The sequence below is a fragment of the Corvus cornix genome, chromosome 7 (assembly GCF_000738735.6).
Source record: "Corvus cornix cornix isolate S_Up_H32 chromosome 7, ASM73873v5, whole genome shotgun sequence".
NCBI classification, from domain to species: domain Eukaryota; kingdom Metazoa; phylum Chordata; class Aves; order Passeriformes; family Corvidae; genus Corvus; species Corvus cornix.
This window is the reverse complement of record NC_046337.1, coordinates 35,056,998-35,078,367: the sequence shown is the minus strand read 5'-3', so window position 1 is coordinate 35,078,367 and position 21,370 is coordinate 35,056,998. Positions and strand designations below refer to the sequence as shown.

The window sequence follows — 21,370 nt, the reverse complement described above, 5'->3', positions numbered from 1 at the left end:
GAATTAAACAATTGTCTACTGCTACAGAAGCTGGTTTTAAACCAAGGAAACAAAAAATCCTATGGGTGGAAAAGTGTGCACATCTACTGCTTAAATTACTGGGACACAGTTCAGATAATCAAGCCAATCACAGGGGTACCCTGACATCAGTCACTTGCACATACCACAGTGGCCTTAAAAAAATCATTGGTGATTTGATTTCTCCACTGGTGATGGAGGGAAAGCAGATTCAAATCCTCATTTCCTTTTCTCTTTTCAGTGCTAGTGCAACACAAACCTTCTCCAAGGCTCCCTGGCTGATGGTCTGTGTGGGGAACATGAGGGTGGCATCTCCTGAGTGAACGCCTGCATTCTCCACATGCTCTGAAATAGCATGTGAAATAACCTGCACACAGCAATGAGAGAGCACTTGGTCATTTCACCCTCTCACAAACTGTTCCTTTGACCCCAGCATAGCCCAGCCTCCTGAACAGAACTGTATCTGAAAAAGGATATAGATGGTGGGGCAACAAGAAGTGAATTTCCCAAGATTTTGAGGAGCATATGCCTGAAGCAGACACTAGGCATATGAACAAGGAGACCATGTCAGTGTCCTTCTACCATGGTTAAGCAAATCATGAACATGGTAAAACCTACCACAGCCTGGAGATCCTAAGGCTCCCTTCCTCTCTCTAACATATGTGGGCTCAGAAGGTAAAAGCTAAGGAGGCTTTAAACCAGATTTCTAAGTTCTGCTTGCCAGAACACAAAAAAGTTGCCATTCCCCAACAGGAACAAGCATGAACTAACATCACTGGTATATTATTTTACCCCCACTCTTTTGTGGTGTTTTATCATGGAGAAAAGAAAGCAGAGGAAATCCAGGCCTAAGGATTTAAATTGAATCAACTGCATCAAGGCACATGACCTTAATACCAAAAAAGTGATCATGTCTGCTGGTTAAAAATTAAGATCAAAAAAATAATATGCCTGTTAATTGAGAAGTTTGTGATCTTTTTGCCTTTGCTGAGTAATGAAATGCAAGGCAAAGTTGTAAAAAAAATTGAATCACTGTGGTAATTCCATAACCCATGATAAAATTCTGCTGAAAGTCATTTCTGAAGCCAGTGATTTGCAAGTCCGGTAAAAATTATATTCGAAAGGATTCATTTACATGGATAAGCAATGCTTAAAAAATAACTGGTTAGGTGTATACAATAAGATAGGTGGAGCTTTTCAAGCACAATGGTTTTGAGCCTAAGATGGATTCCTCTTATTTCTTTACTCTCCTCAGCATGAATCCATGGTTCTATAGTAAATCATTCAGACTACACATTTTTGCAGATCTCAGATCCTGAAAAAACACGTTTAATGTTAAAGAAAAGTGAAGTACTTACTCTTCCTGCCTTGGCTACAGCATCCATTTCCACCTCACGGGCATCTTCAATAAATTTAGTGAGTACCACAGGGTGATCCTGCCATCAAGACAAGAAAAAACTAGAAAGTTTTTGTAAGAGAATATTTATAGACCACCCAGGACCTTTTGGAAGCAAAAGACCAGAAGATCAATCTATTAATATCCTCATTTCCACAGATAAGTGAACTTTGCAGAGATATAATGGGGGAACTTGGCATGATTTCCCTAAAACCACTGATGCAAAAAAAGTTTGAGCTCTCCATAACAACGCCGTGACAGGGAAATTTGGGGCAAAACCATAAAGGTCTTTTACATGACATCATGGCAGGAAGACAACAGCAAGAAATGTGTGGATCCAGCGATCTCTAATCCCATTTCCCAAAGACAGTCCTTAACTCCAAGATCTTTAATTCTTCCTTGGTCTGAGCCTCCCAGCCATCTCATTGGATGTGGTGCTTCACAAAGGAACTGATCCTCGGCATTCTCAATGACTTTGTAGAGAGGTTGTTTGCTATTTTAGAGTCATACATTCTAGGCAACTGATCCATTCCTTTCTAATTTCTCTGCCTGGTTTCCTAAGTCTCCCAGGGAGAGGTTGCCACTAATTATAACTGGCCAGGAACAACCTGTCCTTGACTCTCACTACCTTCCCTGGTAGACATTGTTTTCCTTCCTCTTCTTCCTGCCTGTCTGTGGGATGCTAACACACACTTCCACTCTCCTCTAATACTTTCTCCTTCCAGACGCCTGCTCCAAAAAACTCTAATCTGCATTCTTCCTGGACATCTTTGTGTCTCAACATTTTACCTGTCCCATCCACTACTAACTGCCTATTATTTATTAGAGAATAAAATGAAATAAATGACAGTTTGTGCATGTTTTAAAGGCTCCTCTTGAAAAAATACCAAGCAACTCTAAAAGTTACAAAACACAATTCCTTCCATTTATCAGTGCAAGGGTAAATTCACAGGCAAGGACAATGCTGAAGCCTATACTGTTTCATAAATTTAGTGGCTTGTGTCCTGTTACTTTCTGTCTTGCTGCAGTTTTTCACCGGAAGATTTTATATGTGCACACAGCCTTGTTTACTTCAATTTGTCTCAACCCGCACTAGAAGTTTTGAACATTATTGACAACATAAATGCCACAATGACACAACACTGAAACAGCAGTCATTAAAACAACAGAACAAGAATTAGCAGGGCCTTTACCTGGAGAAGCTCTGCTGGATGGAGCAGAACTAGGTAAGGTTTTGGAACCAGATAAACTAAGCCTATGCAAAGATGGTGACAACTAATACTGGTAGCTTCTGTAGAACCACTCACAGGCCACAAAGCCTTGACAAGACTGAAAAATCCTCCCTAATTTAGAAGCAGAGCACAGTACTTTTGTTCTGGTTTGCTTTTTGCTAGCTTGGCTTCAACTATACTACAGCTTTTGTCAATGCACAATACTGGATGAAGGAAGAAGTTCTTCCCTTGGCAGTCTGACTACACTAGGAAAAAAATAGCATGTAAATCTAGGGTAAGTCTCTTCAGGATCAGAACCAGAGCACCCAAAACCTCATGATGTGCAACTGGTCACGTTTGCAGCAAGCAGCAGTGCCTTGTGTGTGTAGCAGAACCAGATATCATAAGGATCTCATGCGAACACCCTCTCTTTCCCCTATGAATATGTCATGTATTGCCAAGACTCTACAAATGCAACTCCCAGAAAGGCCTCCTGTACCAGGGATGAGAGCTCTCAGAAACAAAGAACAGCATAGCCCAATTCAAGCCAGTCAAGCTGAGACAAATTAAGCTGACCAGGGGTCACTTTTCTGGGCTAGAACCTCCTATAGGGCATCCACTGCCATCACAAAGCCACCCAGCAGCATGACAAAGTGATCTGTCCCACTGAATGGGGCTTACGGCTGTTGTCTGCTCTGCTTCTGCGAGTGTAAACACAAAGCAGAGTACTTCAGATGAAGTACAGAGAGAAGTTAGGCATTTTGGGAGGCTAAGCACTGCTAAGAACCTGGCACACTACCACAGGTTGACCCTATAGTCTTCTGAGAATTAGTTAAATAATTCCTTCTGATGGAAGTAACAGTGCCACTACCCCTCTAAAACTTGTTCAAAGATAGTAATAAGTGGTCTCCTTGCCTCCACACTACCTATCCTTCAGGATATTATTACTTTGAAACATATCTCCCTTTAATTCCACCATTTCTTGCTGAAAAGCTAAATTTGCACCTTTTGCCTCATACACTTAAAAATTGCATGGTTTTGATCTTGTTCAAGCTTTAACCACCTGAGAATTCTGAGAAAGCAGTAATATGTCTGACTTCCATAGCCAGTTGTGTTTTCATGTGTTTTCAGACAGTTTCTCTTTGATTCATTTATTTTTAACTCCAAGATTTCTGGAGTGCCACAGCCCTGTTCTGAACAGTGACCATTAAAAAAAAAAAAGAAGAAGAGGAAAAAACCTTCAGAAGAGATGCCAAGATGAAGTTTTAAGTTGTTCAAAGAAGCCAGGCAAAACAACTCAAAAAGTGAGTGAAAGAGGCTACCAGTTCAATGCTGGGTGGCATAACCTGCCACTGGCAAGCCTGGAAGGGTCCCAGCTCAGTGGCCTACATCTATTTACACAATTAACGGGTCAGGAATGTATGCCCAGGTAAAACAGCTGCCTGCTGTTCTTACTCCATGCAGGCATCCTGGTGGGGTCACTAAGGATGTTTGCACATGCTCCCAAGTTAGGGAGCCTATTAGGGAACAAACTGAGGAGTCAAACTCAGTGGCTCTTCCCCAAGCAAGGAAGGGAAAGAGTGAGGAAGACACAATAAAGAAACAAAGAGATAGAAAACACAGTAGAGATGAAATAAATAAGGGAAACACAAAAAGAGGTGGGAGCACAAGAGGTACCTGAGAGACTCTGGTGGCTTCTGCTAAGAACTTCTTCATCTCGTCCTCAGTGAATACTACATTCATTGCAGACCCACTGTGAGAATAGGAAAGAAGGGAACACAGGTCAGCTTCCCTTGTGAATTTTAGGGAGAGATCAGTGTAAGGCACCAGGGCACAGGGTTCACAAGGTTACCAACAACCTCTGTATGACAGACTAGCCAAGCAAGCTCCTGACTCCAGCCATTTGCTCTGTTCTTGACTCAAAGAGAGGCAGAGGTGGTACCCAATGACCCTCCATTATCCTTCCCAGAGAAGACAGGAGACCTCCAGAACCATAGTGAAGAAACAAAGAAAGAACTGTGTTTTCATAGCCTTAGTACTGCTGCCAAATCCCCTTCCTGAGCCAAGCCTTTGAAGGTCCCCATAAGCTGGGGGAGATGGCTCCTCAGCCACCCAGCCCCAGTAAGACCCAGACTTTCCCCCTGGGGCAGGTTAGCTGGGAGCTCAGGACAAACATACACTTGGCTCACTTTAGCCCAATTGCTCCTCAGGGACAGATGAAGTGAGGCATGCATGGTTCGCTGGCAATGGTTGTGACAGTTTAAATCCAGATGCAAATCCAGGTCTGTTCTTTGCTGGCCAATTTCACTGTGTTCCTCCCCTAATGTCTCATTTCTTAAGGGAATAGACACAGTACAGCAGATATCTGAAAGCTGCTTTAATTGTAACAGCCAGTAATGTCAGAGAAGGGATCTGGGAGAGCATGGGTCCAGAGTAAGTGATTCAGGTCCCTTTTAAAGACAAGCATCTTATAAAAAAGATGTTGCATTTCCCATTTCTACCACTGATGCGCAGCTTCCCCTTTGCTTTGTTGGGCAAGCCCACAGAGGCTGTGGGGAAAACTGGAAGAAGGATCTATCCTACAAATCAGTCACTTTATCCTAAGATAAATAGACACAGGTACCTAGGTGATTATATTTACTCCTTCAGCTGATGTAAATCAATAGAGTTCAATAAATCCATGAACTTGTGTCAGTAGTACCACTGAGGATGTGAGCTGGTGTACACAGTGCCTAACTGGTGGGGAAAGGCATTTAGTTTGCAAGGAAACTGGCCAATATTAAAGGTCATATCTGCTCAGAGGATGAAGAAGTCTAGCTATGGACTGCCGCTGTTCTGCAGACAGAGACCAGGCAAAATCTCTCCTAGGGCTTTTCACACTCTCATTCCGCAAGTTTTACATCCTTCAGTTTCATCTTTCTCCCTGGAGTCCCCCTACCCTGCACTAACACACATTAGCAAATACTTAACACAGAAAGGGCCTATAATGTTTTTAATACAGATGGAAACAACAGGCTAAAAGAAGTGATCCCTAGAAATCTGGAGAATTACATCAGGAGCAGTTTTTACCTTATACTTAACTATACTCAACTTTACTCCTGACAGGAGGGCTGTTTTCTAACTTTGCTTGAAACCACATTGCAAGTCTTAAGAGACCAGATAGAAAAGTCACATTCGGGAGCCTCTTCTAGAGGATATTTCCTTCAGGGTTGAAGTAACCCTTCTCCTTTTCTTCTTTTAAAATAAAATGTGTGCTTTTCCCCCAGTCCCGAAAGCTGATATTGTGCTTCTTCATTTTGATATGGGTGTCTTTCATATAAAAAAGATCCTGTCTCCAATTTATTTTCACTTGTAAACTGTGACCAGCAAACTGCCTGTGCTGAGTCACCCAGCCATAAAGAAACTTTTTGCAGAGAAGAGGGATCATTCAGAACTTGTGAGTTTGCTGTGTGCATGTGCTGGTGTAACCTCCTCAAAAGTCTGGCTGGCTGTTGGAAATGAGGGACTCCATACAATGCCTGTTTAATGAGAAGCAGCTGCCACGGTGTAGTGACATAAAATATGCCTGTAAGGGGAGAAGCTTGGCAAATAAGAAGCGGAATTCAAAAGATGAACTGTCATTTTCTGAAAACCAGATGCCCATCTCAATAAACGGCCTCAGCAGGTTCTCTTCTGTTGTTCCTGGCGGCAAACAATCTTCTGACTTAATTGTACAGGTAACAATCTCAGGAACCTTAAAGAATATCCCAGATGGTTCATGGTTTTGGCTTTGAGATACGCAAAAGCTAATACAGATGAACAGACATTCTTATGATTATGTTCTACCTTTGATCAGTGCCTGATGGACTTCAGGGATCCATTGGCTTTATTAATTGATTTGAGCAGTTGTCTCATGGACAGCTTAATGCCACATATACCTGGCACAGAGTTTTCCACACAGGTCCCCTGAAATTGTTCTCCCTTGTCTCAGAGAGGTTTTTGGAGTTCATATGCCACCTTGCTATGCCTTACCTCAGAACATAAGAGGGCCTCAGCAAACATGGGTAACTCACAGACCTTGCAAATTCAACAGCGTCTCTCTAAAGAAAGGGAGGAAAAACATGCTGTGAACAAGAAAATATTTTAAAGTCATTCCAAAATTCCAATTGTAACTGCATTTGCACTTTACTAGTAATTAAGATGAGGGGAAAGAAGTTGGGGACTGCAGCCTGGACTCAATGTAACACACAGCTTCCTGGTTCCAGAGCTGTCACCTTCAGACCTCCCCTGTACATAGAGCTTCACTGGGAAAAAAAAGCAGTGCCAACATATCTCTATTCTTTTGCAATCTCCACCTGCTAGAACAGATCTCAAGGCTAGCAGGATATCTAGACTAGCCTGTCAGTGGTGCTAACTTCTACTGGGTATATACCCCAGGCTGTGTAAGGTGATTTAAAGACACTTCCTTTCCAGTTTCCACCCACTCCCAATGCGGGTGTAGCATCACTTTACAGGGATCAAAAAGTTCTTTAACATGGGCAGTAAAAATCTGTCAAATGCCTTTGGAATCTTGAAACATATCAGTGAGTCAGTCCTTCCTGAGCAGATGCACATCCCAGCCCCCATCTGCTTCAGCATTTCCCAGATGCACATCCCAACTTACCAGTGTGCTGACTGCCTTCCAGGGAGCCTGGGCCACATGCAGCTTATCCAGGACAGCTGAGAATACGGAACGATCTTCTGCCTGGTCAATCTGCAAAGGATTTGTGCCAAGAATCTTCACTCCACTCTGGTGCAGTGGTACTGCCAGGTTATTGGGAATCTGCCCACCTACAGATATAATGCAGCCACTGCATCCCTATTGGAGGACAGAAAGGAGCACAGTCATGTCCAAGTTATTTTAACAGGAAGAGCTGTCACAACAAGAATCCAATATTTAGATTATGTCCCTTTGCAGGCTGCTGTGAACAAAGACAGATCACAGGGCCACAAAGATGATCAGAGAGCGGGAGCACCTCTCATACAAAGACAGGCTGAGAGAGATGGGGTTGTTCAGCCTGGAGAAGAGAAGCTCCAGGAAGACCTTATTGCAGTCTTCCAGAGCCTAAAGAGAATTTAATAAAAAAAGAGAGCAACTTGTTACATGGGCTGATAGTGATAGGACAAGGATGAATGGTTTTAAACTGGAAGAGGAGAGATTTAGGTTTGATGTTAGGAAGAAATTCTTTACTTCAAGGGTGGTGAGGCCCTGGCACAGGTTGCCCAGAGAAGCTGTGGCTGCGTCATCCCTGGAAGTGTTCAAGGCCAGGTTGGATGGGGCTTGGAGCAACCTGGTGTAGTGGAAGCTGTCCCTGTTCATGGCAGGAGGGTGGAACTAGATTATCTTTAAGGTCCCTTCCAACTCAAACCATTCTATGATTTTATCATAATTGTGCTGATCCAGAGGCACCCAGGCTGCAAAGTGTGATTTGCAGTGTGTAGCCTCCCTAACACAGCAATATCCTCCTCACTATCACTCAAAACCGAGAAATAACTGGAGGTCAAATTCCCTAGGAAACCAGAGAAGTTTGCAGCATTCACCCATGATTCCATAAGTCTTGCCTGAACCTGAACCTGTTACTTTGCATGTCATACTTAGGTGCTTCTGCTTTCCCAGTGAGGAAAAGCACTGAGCTGACACGTTGCCTTGCTTTGCAGAGGAAGGGCACTAAGCTAGGAACATCCACTACACCCCAACAAATCTCAACACTCTGCTCTGTAGGGTCAGGTCTCCCTCCCACATGCTCCTACGTATGTGGACATGGGGACTCTCACTACAACTGAGCCTACCCCCTTTGCTTGCTGTGGCCTTTGGACCCAGCAGCATGAACAAACAAGGTGCTGAGATCTTCTTTCTTTTTCAGTCTAGCTCTTGGAGAAAACAGCCTCTCCCATGCTCATGGTCAGAGACTTGAGCAGACATGGCCAGAGGAGCAGACATTCATGCAAAATCTTTTTTATTCCAGAGATGCAAGGCAATAACCTCCAGCAGAGAGGTAATGGGAAACAACTGGAATTTACAGCATTTTTTTTCTGCCAGCACTGCTACTCAATCAGCAAACCACCTTTCCTAGCCCCAGAAGCCAGACTTGAAGGAGTGTAACAAAGCTAAGCAGAGTCTAGTTCAACAGAGCCCAACACATACAGCCTGCAATGCTATGGATACACTTAGCCCTTTATTTTAATCAATGCTCCTTATTCCTGACTAGCTCCTCATTTCTGGTAGTGCCCTAGATGGCAGCAAGAATTTCAGCAAACTGTCATATGTGTTCATTTCCACACAGGTTATTTGTAAGCACTCCAATTCCAGAGGCAGATGGGGCAGAACAGGTGGCACAGCATCCTCCAGCCACAGTGGAGCATTTCATGTCTGTCACTGGGCAGCACTGCATTTTAAGTGAGAAAATAATAAACAGTAAATAACAAGAAACAAGTGATCTTGCTTGCTAACACACATCTTTTTACAGGTGCAAATATGGGCTTCTTTTCTTTTTACATAGAATCCCTAATCCTTTCAAGTACAATCTAGTCAGGTGTGAAAATTTTCAATAGAAAAAAGAGGCCTTAGAGTACCTGCAACAAAGAGCACTTTACTTTCAAATTAAAGATGGTGAAACTTTGCCCAAAGAAGAATCTGGCCCACAGAATAGCTCCAGTGAGGAGCTCTTTTGAACTAAATGTGTTTTACATTTACATTTTACATTACAACTTCTAACAAACAAGAAACATAAATCAAGTGATCCATGGTTTGGCTCTAAAAGATAGAGAAACAATGTTCTTTTAATTAATAAGTGTGTTTTTCCTGAAGAAGGTCAGCCCCACTGGTCTTCCTGGAAGAGGAATTCCTTCATCAGGGATTTAAAGGGATTTGGAGTGGCAAAACTGTAAACTGAGGGAAGGATGGACTGTGAGTGACTGGGCAAAAATAGATGATAAATGCTAGTACAATCCCCACTCAACTTTGATATGGTTAATTTTCTACCATAATAAAGATCCAACAGTTTGGCATTTAAGCAGCACTCACTATCCCTAGATTATTTGCTCAGCAGGCTAATACACACCATGAGATGATTATTTTTTTCCTTTTCACCATGCCATTATGCTGCTGGCCAACAGCAACCATCTGAAAGAGCTTAGGACAGGCAGTGAAAAAGGACAGGGGCTGTTTTGTGCCCACAAGTGGTTGTCTCATGACATCAGAGCTCACCATCTCTAGCTTGGAAGAGAAATCTATGCCTTACCGCTTCCAGACCCATCCAAAACAGTAATTTCCTCTAGTCCCTGGGCCCCTTATCATCCCACATGGATTAGAACCAGAGTGTGAATAAGCAAACCCCTTCTTGCAGCTTGGAAGGAGGGTAACAAGTCAAAGTAGCTTTGCTTCCAAAGTCAACCAACACCTTAATCTATCCTTGAAATGTGAAGTGTCCCAGCTAACAGCTTTTCCTCAGCTGTTGCTTATTTCTGCCTTTAAAACAATTTTAGTTACTGAGCCTCTAAAATCCAAATACCGCCGACATCAAAGTTGGGATAGAATTAGGGACTCCAGCCCTAAGGAGACAGAGGAGATGGCTTATTCAAGCAGATAGCAAAGAATCATATACTGATTTTTACTCAAGAAGAACCATAAATTGAACCTAGCCGCTGCTTACTTCTTATTTTAAAATTCTGCTGTTGTTTCCCAAAGCATGTTCCCACCCAAAGAGCAGCCACTGTCCTGAAAGGGAACATGACTGCTCCACTGAGAAATGCAGGCAGGCAGAAAGGGACACTGCATATCACTTTGTCACCAGCCATATTTTAATTATAAATAAAATTAATAACATCCTTGCCATTAGATATCTTTAAAATATATGCAATACGTAATCTAGTGAAAGAAGCCTAGAGAGAATTATTTACCCCTTTATAACAAAAATCATTCTTTTTATTGCTACCTTGCTGTTATGTCATTAGTAATAGAGCTGGGGTTTCTTTTTCCCTGAGTTTGAAAACAAATTAGACCATTAAAATTGTACCTAAGAGCCTCCTTTAGTTTTATGAATTGTTTCAGAATGATCTCTGAAACAGAAAAAAGAATCAGTAGAGGCCCTCCAGCAGATAGATATTAAAATAAAAAGGGAACATCTTCTCTGGAAACAAAAAGCCAATAAATCTGAGGGAGGGAATTTTTTTTTTTTAATTATTGTCCTCACAGACTACCACCTAACTCTGCACATTCACAGTAAATTAAACCTTCCTCCAATGAACAGCTCTGTTATGCAGAGCTCAGACTCCAGTGAATCACTGCAGCTGTGAATGTCAACTGGAGGTTAAAGAGGACACAAGGAAGAGAAAGAAAAGGGACAGCTGAGTACATCCCTGGGAGAGGACTGTGTGAAGCTGTAAGCATTTCTTGGTGGGCACCTTCCAGCTGTCTCTGTCCTGTTGGTAAACTTGCTCCTTGATGCAGCCTAATTTATCTAATCAGAAAAATGAGGACAAGTCAGTGCACCTATTTACTCGGGCTTAACAGCTGCCCAAGCTTTGCTGCTAATCCTAACAATGTTTAGGGAGCTGAAATATCATCTCTCTACTGAGGGCCCAGGGTTGTGTCCGTTGTTTGCTGATGTTTTTACGTACAGTTTGTCAATGATCCATGACTTTTCAGTTATTTCCAACAGTTCATTGTCCATTGAAACACCAGAGGAGGCAAATGGCCAGGAGAGGTTAAAAGAACAGTCTGAAATCATGACACTGTTCATGCTTTGTTTATGAAACTGGGAGAGATGGCTGTCTACAGGATTGGCGAGGGATCTCTGAATCAGATAAATTTTTAACTTGATCTTTCTCTTAGGGGCTGAATTCCAACTGCATTTGCCTGAGGAAGTATTCCGTTAACAGGACATTAGCATTTGGTTCACTCCTTTTTCTAAAGAAATGACATGTAACAAATAATACATCTTAGACTACACCATACTGGAGGTCTGGGCTCTGCCCCCAGCTCTGCCCAAGTTCTTTTGCATTACTCTGTGTAGGCCTATCTACTCCTCATTTTCCCTACTTGCAAATTAGGCATAATAATACCATTACCTTATGTCGCTGCTGAAGAAAAGTGGTTTTACTATTTGTATTTACTATTCCCCTTGGGAATTATTAGACAGTACAACACTGATTTTGGATGTTTCAGCTCAGACTTTGATGGCTTTAACACCTCCAGCACAAGCTGGTTGTTTTCACACCCATGCCAGAGTAGCAGAATCCTCTGGATGCTAACAGAAACCACAGGATGCTGCTACTAGACCTGGAGATCTGCATTGCCTCCCATCAAACTGGCCAAGCCTTGCTCTGACAAGCAGGATAATGCAAGTTTCAATATGTATTCATTATCCTGTTCACATATTTTTCTTACCCAACTTGCTAATTACTAGCACTCCATGTGGAAATGAACACTCTCATCACCTATCTCTACGTTCTCTTTGATCTTGCAATAATTAGATGTTGTATTTCATCAGCGTTATTTGTCTGACAAACTGTCACACCAGTTTCTTCCATGCCCCTGCTCAGAAGTTCAGTTCTGTTAAGTAAAAAAGAGTTCAGTGCTTTTAGAGCTGAGCCTCCTGGATAATCCTAAAGCATACAAAAATCAGCCTTTATGAGTCCAGAGAGCCACCAGAGTCTTTTGGCCTGTTGTAAATCCATGTTTTCCAGTAGTAGTCTCTGTTTTAACAAAAATTTAAAGAAGAGGTAAAACAACCTGTACAAACAGGAAAGTATGAACATACAATTTAAAAATGGTTGTAGACAGTATTTTGCAAATGGCTGAAGAACAGAGCCTAGAGTCTGAGACAATTTCTGATGTGCTTGTACCTAGTTCCAAATCTGGGAATGATCAAAACATGGCCAGATTATAAAACCCTTTTAGAAATTTGCACCCATTCACAAAGGAGATGAGCTCAGATCCTAATATACCAGGAAAAGGAGCCAAGAAAAATCACAAGTTTAATATGATCTGGGTTCTCCGAAGTTGCTTCAGCAAGTTACATGGCCAACTCATGCTGAATTTTAGGGTAGATGAAGTTCCTGAAAGCACCTTTTAGCCTCAGCCACGAATCCTAAATGAGTGTGTTACCCTCTAGAAATCAACATTTTCGATATTGGAGCCAACTGTTTACATTATATATCCCCTCATTATCAAATATGCCTGGCATTCTTCTCCATCTCTTAGATCAGCACTTCTGAACACTTGAAAATTGCTAAAAGACCAGTGCAATGTCTGGATCAGGAGCTGCAACATTTTATAGTTTGATGGCAATTCCAATGCCCCTCCCTGATCTGCCTGCCTGTATGCTGGACCACATCCACTTGCCAACTGCACTGCAAGGCCAAGCCTGCAAGTTCTTGAGCACATGGTGTGATGCACAGAACTCCTTCAACTGCTCCAGGTGGAGGACTTGTACTTCAAATCAAGGGTGTGCTTAACTGCTAAAGCCCAGCAGCACAAGGGCAGAACAGTTTGTGTGATAAATGTCTGTGCAGCAAATTAAGCCTGCTTGTAAATATTGCATAATATGGCATCTTGCAAAATAATTTAATATTTATTTGGCATTCTTTATTGAGCAGCCTGCTAGGAGCATCAGTGATGTGTAAAATGCAACATCGGGATCCAAAGCAAACAGCTTTTGCGAGCAAGCTCTCTCCCCTCACATCCAGCTGCTTTGCAAGCTAGTGACGGGAATTTTGAAAAGTTTGGGTTGCTTCATGGCTTTTCATGGCAGTGCTTCTGCTTTTCTTTACCTCATATTGGTAGATGTCCAGGATCCTTTCCAGTGACAGCTCCTCAAAGTACAGTCTGTCACACTCATCAAAATCTGTGCTCACTGTCTCTGGGTTGCAATTCACGACCACGGTCTTGTTGCCAAGCTGACGCAGTGTGCGGATACTGGAGACAGCACACCAATCAAACTCCACGCTGCTGCCTGCCAGGAGACAGAAAAGTGGGCAAGGAAAGGAAGGATGCAGAGAAGAAAACATAAACAGACGTTCTCAGCACTCGAGCTTAAAAAAGAAAACAAAAAGCCGGCATTGCCTCCTGTCAGCTCAGAGCCAGAAATGTAATTGTCCTCCCACAGAAATTAATCATCCACAAAACAGGAACTTCCAAGCACAACAGGTAAGTTGGCTCAGCTGCTCAGGAGTGATAGACCTCTATAACATATCTGTCATCCTGTGCTCTTAAACACTTCAGTGGGCTCTTGCTGCTTATCCAATCACTGCTGCCTCCCAAACAACGCCCTCTGAGATAAACTAAAGAGTGGGGTAAACTAAACTGAGTTCCTGTTATTATAAGACAATGCTGTTTACTCCAGGAAATACAAAGCATTTGCACAGATGTGGTGTGAAGAACAGACAACTGAAGTGGGTTTTACCTTCCAGAAGAGCTAAACCAACAACAGAAGAATTACATCTCAGTGGGTTTTACGTTCCCATACACTGACTCCAGGTAAGCCAGATCAGTAGAACAAACTTCTACAGCCACTCTGTGATCCTTTGATCTTGCTTTAAAGGCTACAGTGACTATGGCAACACTGTGGGGCGAGCACATCCTACTGTCCCGAACCCTGAATAAGCACTGTGGCTATCTTGAAAGGAAAGAGGCACAGAGGGGGCTTGGGTGGGCACCAGGGCTTGGTGCCTGGCCTTGGGCAAGCTGCAGCTCTCAGGACTTGGGCAATGCTGCAGGCTCCAGGGAACACTGGAATCGAGACTTGTGCAAACATCTACTTGTGCAAACTACCCCATACATTTCTATACTCAAACATCTAAGACAGGTACCATAAACAGAGAATGATGCATATTAAAGAACATCATTAAATGGTTATGCTTACAGTCTACAAGAAAACCTTGGCCTCATCATGCTGCATTCACAGTCGTTACATGATCGTTAACCACTGATATTATTTTTATATATAATTGTGTGATAGAATTTCAGTCACTGCTTAATTGCTGCCCCCCACCACCTAGTCACAAACTGATGGCTGTCACAGGTCACTCTCTGACAGGCACATAAGTTGTTTCCCCACTTCTGTCAAACACGAACCTCAAAACATGCCTAAGCTTCAGTTAAACCCCACAGAAAATAGAGGAAAATCAAATCTGAAACTGGATGTTGCCCAGAAGGGACACCAGATGCTCATTCTGGTTTTGTATTCCACTTCCATTATGCAGGTATTTTTATATGCATAAGAAACCTCAACTTTGGAACACAACGGTCATCTGGAGCCCTCATCTGAATGCTTCAGATACAACCTCGGAAAACAGCTGAACAGCTGTTAAGTGTATTCCAGGCACGTCCAGTAATGATCATATCCAAACATGGGAAAAGGGTTGACAGAAAATAAATAGTATTACTAGTAATGACTGTTGTAACATAACCAGACACTGCTCCTCAGGAGACAATTACTACATCAATACATGCATGTTTTTGAACTCACTTTCACATTTCAATCACATTGAGTCTACGTGCACACCTTAAAACTTGGAGAGCACTCTGTCGGCCCATGCTAGTGGTGGAAATATATTTATACTGCTTTTAGGGATGACACACAAACAAACCCCCTCCTGGGACAGGAGATCCCCTCTTGGCAGCAGGTGAAGGGCAAGGATTGCTGAGGCGTCATGTGTGCTGGAAAGGTGCGCCAAAGCAAGCACTGAAGTTCAAGAGTGTGTAACTACACTGACTCACATCATATTTCTATTTGGCATATTAGTTTACAAGAAACTTCAAAAAAACCACTTCGGTTTGAATAATTTTCTTTCTAAACACATAATACAGCATGACTTTTTAAATGGCCTCACTTCCCTCAAATATTTTTATTTCTTTGCAGAAGTGTGAACATATTCAACATTTTCCTGCAATATTTTTCAAACTATTTTCAAATAAAATTCATAAGGGTTGTTCTGTTTCTTTTTAACCTAAAACTTAGTTGTCACAAAGGAAATAAGAAAAATAATGTCACATGTTTAACTTCCATCCAAATAATTTAGCCTTTTCTAACCTGGAAGAGAACACTAATTTGATCCCACTGAATTCTGATTACAATTCTGAAAGCATAGAGGAAAAGCACACTGCTTACTTGCCTTCAAAGGATAAAAACAGAGAAAAAAAATCAACTTGGCTATTGCACCCAGGAAAAAAATATTTTACAGGTCCAAGTAATGGTTTCCTCTAGCAGCCTTTATTTAGCTGCAACCTCTTCCAAAGATGGTCTTGTTGGATCTAATCAAAGCTGCAGAGCAGATCAGACCAAGAACAGACCTGCATGTCTAATCTAAGCAATGAGTTGTTTTAGATGAACAGTGCAAAATGTATTCACATACATTCAATCAACTTATGAAATAACACTGCCATCCTTTTCATTTTTTGTAGCTATGCCGCACAGCCTGTTGAACAGCAGAAGTGTTCACAAAAAGTAAGCCTAATCATAGAGTGCTGCTCCTGATTTCACTCATCTCAACATTAACGCTGGAAATGGAGTTCAAAAAGACATGTCCTACAAACAGCAACAGGAGTTCAGCACATGACCTCTCCATCCAAGCAAAACAAATGGATGCTTTCATAACTCATCACCAGTTCTGGGAGATGCAGAGCAGAAGTATTTCTGAATAACAAGCAATTTTTTTCTTGTCAATAATTGCAAACTATTTGGAGACATCCATGAAAAGGAAAGTGAAAATCATCATCTACAGAATTCAACAGTCTGTCTACCCAATACTCACAGCCACAAGGAAACTTACTCTGTATAATGATCTGAGTGGGTTGAAAAAACAGCATACAGAGAATTGCTTATACAAAAGCAGCTGAAGAGATCAAAATATTTTCAGAGTCACCTACACTTACAGATGTAAAATGCATAGTGACAATATCATCAGGAGCTGGCAGTAAACATATAAGATAGGTATGGGAGCAACAAACTTCTATACAAGGTATGAGGTTCTCAAGATCTTAACCTGCGAAAAAAGTAAGATTAAAAAATTTCTGTAAAACTTTGTGGAAATCACAACTAAGTACCATGTGAAAAGTAATAAAATTCTCCTGGTTTTTTTCCAGGACATGAAATGAAATCTCCAAGCAAGTATAAAATGCAAACCTTCTGCTAGGAATTGATGTCCTGTGTACTGTGCTCTGGAGGGTTTTTTCACCATATGAGGAGAGGAACAAAGGAACCACAAGACTATCCAAAGAAGGCTTGAGGGTACAAGGAGAACAGAGGAGTTGTAAGAAAGATTTACCTATGTGATATGGTCCACAGCCCAACACCATCACTCCACAGTCATCAAATTTTACATCATGTTCCTGGGAAGGGAGACAAAAAAGTCATTAGGATCTGTACTCCACAGCACCTAACTCCGTGCTTTTCAGAATAAACAGTTTCTGGTGTTCAGCCCAAATCCAGCAACCTGATCCTTCAGGGCTGCAGTCTGATCTTGCTTACTGCAGTGTAAATCAAGTGCATCTCTCCTGGAATTAGCACCCAGACCAAAAGAGAAACAGCACCTCTAATATGGCTGTTCAAGCAGCCTAAGGACCTGTGAAGTTTCATATAAAAATAATGTTAGGATGAGATAAGGGAAATATCACTTCTGCATTCCCAGCACCTACCTGTGCATGTATATGACAGGCTCTTAACAACATAGGGGCGTTAACAGTAAATGCACTGGATCAGGATTGGAGCAAGAGAAAGTTCCAGGCCTGCTGTAAGGGGATTATATGTAACACCATCCAAAAGAATTGCTAGGGAGACCGAGGCATCTGCAAGACTTCCAGAAATAACAAGGAATAGGGAAAAGAGATCAAACCAGACAGCAATGAGACTGTTGTTTCCAAGGGTGCCTACCTGGCCACTGTATGTGGCGTAGAGGTAATTAGTCACCGCTGGGTATTCTGCTGCCAGGGTGTCAATCTGTACAGGAAAAAAAGGGGGATTGTGACTTGGCCAGTGCAAGATCTTTCCTACATGCAGATGTTTGGGTGCTTTTCTTTTGCCTCTTTCCCTTCCTACTGCTGTTTCACTCCTGTTATTTTCCTATCATATCTTTCCTCATAAGGAGGTGACCTGAACTGTCCTGTGCTGTTAACGCAGCATATGCCTGGCCTTCCCCCGACCCTACAGTTCAGTCAACACAACACTACCATCTCCTTCTAAGCTGCAGTTCTAGCTCTGTACCTCTTTGGTGAAACATCTACACAGCCCAGGAACTTTCCCCTAGTTGTGAAGGCCCTCATTCTCTAGTTTGTTCAGTGGATTACACAGATTCCTCCAGGTCTTCTGTCCTTTTTACCTAGGCTGTCTGGAATCTTCAGACTCTACCCTTGACCCCATCTTATTCCTATGCTGAATACAAGCACACACACAATATCACTTAGAAATCTTGTGGAGTGGCAGCGCAATTACTATGTGTTTATGTTACAGCTTGTGCTTTGATAATTAAATGGTACACAAACCAAGAGTGATTTTCAACCACCTTTTGTATGTGGTTTTCAACAATTTCTTATGTAATTAGTCACCAGAGAGCCCAAAAGAATAATTTGCCCACCAGGCTGTTCACAAACTATTTGTGTCAACTACTCATGGCATGTTATACTTGGTAACCAGTCCATCTAAGTCACCAGTGACTGCTGAAGTTTCCTGAATGAACATCTGAAACACTTCTACAGAGATTATGAACAGGGAACAATATGAAAGCAGTCTTGACATGAATTTCTACATGCTATACCATTTAAAAATCTGTCCAAACTTCAAGCACTTCCAGGAATCCCCACTGGCTGTTCAAATCCTTGTGAATAATCAAGAATGTGACCTTACATCATTAGTGCCGTGTGTCTGCTGCTCATTACTGTTGCTAATACTGCAACTTGTACTTCATGGCTCAAGAAGAAACATATGCTTTGAAGGCGTACAGGCAGGCACAAGTAGAATGACCTTATTAAGTGTACCTTGGCACACAAATCAATACAGCGCTACAGTGCCATATGCAGCTGAAAGAACACAGTGCAAGACCAGGCAAGTTTCTGTGGCCAGGTGAGCCACAGAACACAAACAGCAGCTGGGGAACAGAAGACTTGGCACCTGGAACTGGGCCTGAGGATACAGATGAACTCTTTCAGAAACATTCAGTAGTTTGGGTTGGGTTTTTTCCCCTCTTTAAGGACAGAAAACCAGCTGGTGGCAGTTTAATACCAACATACCTTAAATGCAACAGCCAGCACCTAGTGACACTGCCATGAATACCAGATGAGCTCATTAGGCTCATGCTATCACAATGAACAGCAAATGAACCCATAACAATAGCACACTTCAAATAAAGTATTAGCCTGTAAAAAATTAGTACCAAGAGAGAAGAGATATGCTCTTCATGGTCCTACCATGGTGAGCCAGCATTTTCAGCCTTTTCCTGAAGCCACATAGCTGTGTTTCCCCCTCAGCCACAAAGAATATGAAAAAGAATATTCTGAGATTCTCTTTGGGAATGTTCATGGCATTGATGCCTGTAGTGCAGAAGGAACAGCTATATGGATGAACTGTGTTCTCTTCACATCAACATCAAAACTCCTGAGGATGTTAATAGAGCCAGAGGTTTCTAAAGACACAGAGGTCTCCTGCCACTCTTGGAAGCCCCCACCAGGCCCACTGATGTTTCTCACATACCTGTTTCACCCAGGGCACTATATTCTTCCTCAGTCTCAGCTGACGGCACTGGACTTCAGTCAGCCTCAGGCATTTCCCAATCTGCTTGTCAGAGAACCCCATCTGTTTGGCTCTCCTCAGTGTCTCTTCTGGAACTGTTTTGCTGGGATTAAATAAGAAGAACACCTCTGCATTAGGCTTTACAGGAACAACTAGAAGGTACATTGTTGGGGCCCTCCCCCTGCCATGTGGTCCTGGGAGAGGGGCCCAGGGGGGGAGGCATGGGGTTTCCCTAGCCCCTGGTCAGCCTTGTTCCCCATTGGTTGTTTTTGTGTTCCCCTGCACGGGCAAGGACCCTCGGGTCCTGTGATTGCCTCAGTTCCTCGGCAGAGCCCCGGCCATGTGGATGGGAAAATAAACATCTCTGAAACATCTATCAAGAATCAGTCTATATATATATTCTTTCCACGGGCCTCGTTGTCTGATACATCGTGTTGCAGTATCCGCACTGTAACAAATGGTAGAGAAATGCTGGCAAGACACTGATCCCTAAGGACAGAAAATTCCTGAGTAAAAACCACTCTAGATCTCTCTCTTCTCGCCTTGGTTTGGATATTCTCTCTAAATTATGGAGGAACCGTGGAAAGACTCTTGGCTCTCCGATCCGCATATGGACATTTATCTTAAACTTGAAAAGATTCTTGAACAACAATTTGTAAATTTTAGCTTAATTCAAGCTCAAAAGGAACCGAAACACTTCCTGGCATGGTTGTTTAAGAACTTTTTCTATGTTTCTTGGGATTTGATTCTTACCAGAGACTTTTGGAAGACCGTTTGGACACAGTTAATTTCTGAGTCAAAATATATGCCGATGGAAGAATATTTTTGTGAATATGATTTAATTACCGAGACTGTTGAGCAATGTCAGCTGTGTCTTGGCGAAGGGAAGCCTGCCTCAGAGTCCTGCAACCCAGGCCACATGCACCGAGCGCTCTGTGAGCAGCAGTGAGGCAGTTCCCGCGTGCGGGCGGAGCGACGTGAGCTGCAGTGTCGGCAGCGGAGCGAGGCGCGGCGGGAGCCTGCTCGGCCCCACACAGCATGCAGTGGAGCGAGCCCTGTGAATGCCCGACTGAGAGGGGTGGCGCATGGGCGGCGGCCAGCGGCAGTGGAACGGAGCTGTGGCTAGCCGAAATGCACGCTAGAGCAGGGCGCAGGGGGGTCGTCGCTTGGGGGCATGGCCAAGACGTGGGTGTGGCCCCAGGCAGCGGCAGCCCAGCTGAGAGCACAGGCGGTGGTGCGTGAGGAGCTGAGCGGCATGGCCCGTACGGCCCCGAATGCAACCCTGGGAAGAGCGCGCAGGCATGAGCAGCCCCGATGGTCCCAACAACCCTGGCAGTTCCAACACGGGAGCAAGCAAAGGCCAAAGAGAAAGCAAAAATGCAGCGAGACAGAAAACAGCAGCCACTTGGAAAAAAGGAAAAGATCACCGTAGCTAAGGTTTTAGGAATAGTAAAATGGTATCATGTTAAACAAAATTATGGATTTATAACGAGATGTGACAACCAAGAAGATATATTCGTTCATAGAACTGCTATTAAAAAGAATAACCCTGAAAAATACATCCCAAGTTTAGGAGATGGAGAAATGGTAGAGTTCAAAATTGTGCAAGGTAGAGAAGGGTTACAAGCAGGAGAGGTCACTGGACCTGATGGTATTTCTGTAAAAGGCAGTATATATGCTAAAAATTGTAGTGATGTTAGACAATATCTCCATTATAAACCCCCCTACAGTCTCCCTTTCCTAATCCCACCTTTCCCTTTTACCCTATGTCCTATTACCCTCAGTGTATTCCAAATCCATTTTTTCACCCATGGTTTCCCTCACAAAACCATGCCTTTGCCAATTGTCTCCCCAAAAATCCCTTTCCAATGCCGAGGGGGGGGATGAAGAGGGGGAGGGAAGAAATTAGCTATTTTTGTTCAGCGTTCCAACAGGTACAAATAGAAGAAACCCTCTCCTGCCTCAGTTTCCCCACAAAGCATGCTCAGAGAGTCCTGTCTCCC

General features: G+C 42.8%; 1 protein-coding gene across 1 annotated transcript in view; it reads right to left on the bottom strand.

The window, feature by feature from the left end:
• CPS1 (carbamoyl-phosphate synthase 1) overlaps positions 1 to 21,370 on the bottom strand; it is a 107,373-nt gene that overhangs the window by 18,598 nt on the left and 67,405 nt on the right. The window contains exons 22-30 of the mRNA XM_010407842.4: positions 19,329 to 19,470; positions 17,517 to 17,582; positions 16,912 to 16,975; positions 13,417 to 13,598; positions 7,268 to 7,462; positions 6,637 to 6,704; positions 4,303 to 4,378; positions 1,377 to 1,454; positions 278 to 385 (exon numbers count right to left, since the gene is read on the bottom strand). Coding sequence (XP_010406144.3) covers positions 278 to 385; positions 1,377 to 1,454; positions 4,303 to 4,378; positions 6,637 to 6,704; positions 7,268 to 7,462; positions 13,417 to 13,598; positions 16,912 to 16,975; positions 17,517 to 17,582; positions 19,329 to 19,470 — 979 coding nt within the window. The remainder of the gene's footprint in view (positions 1 to 277; positions 386 to 1,376; positions 1,455 to 4,302; positions 4,379 to 6,636; positions 6,705 to 7,267; positions 7,463 to 13,416; positions 13,599 to 16,911; positions 16,976 to 17,516; positions 17,583 to 19,328; positions 19,471 to 21,370) is intronic.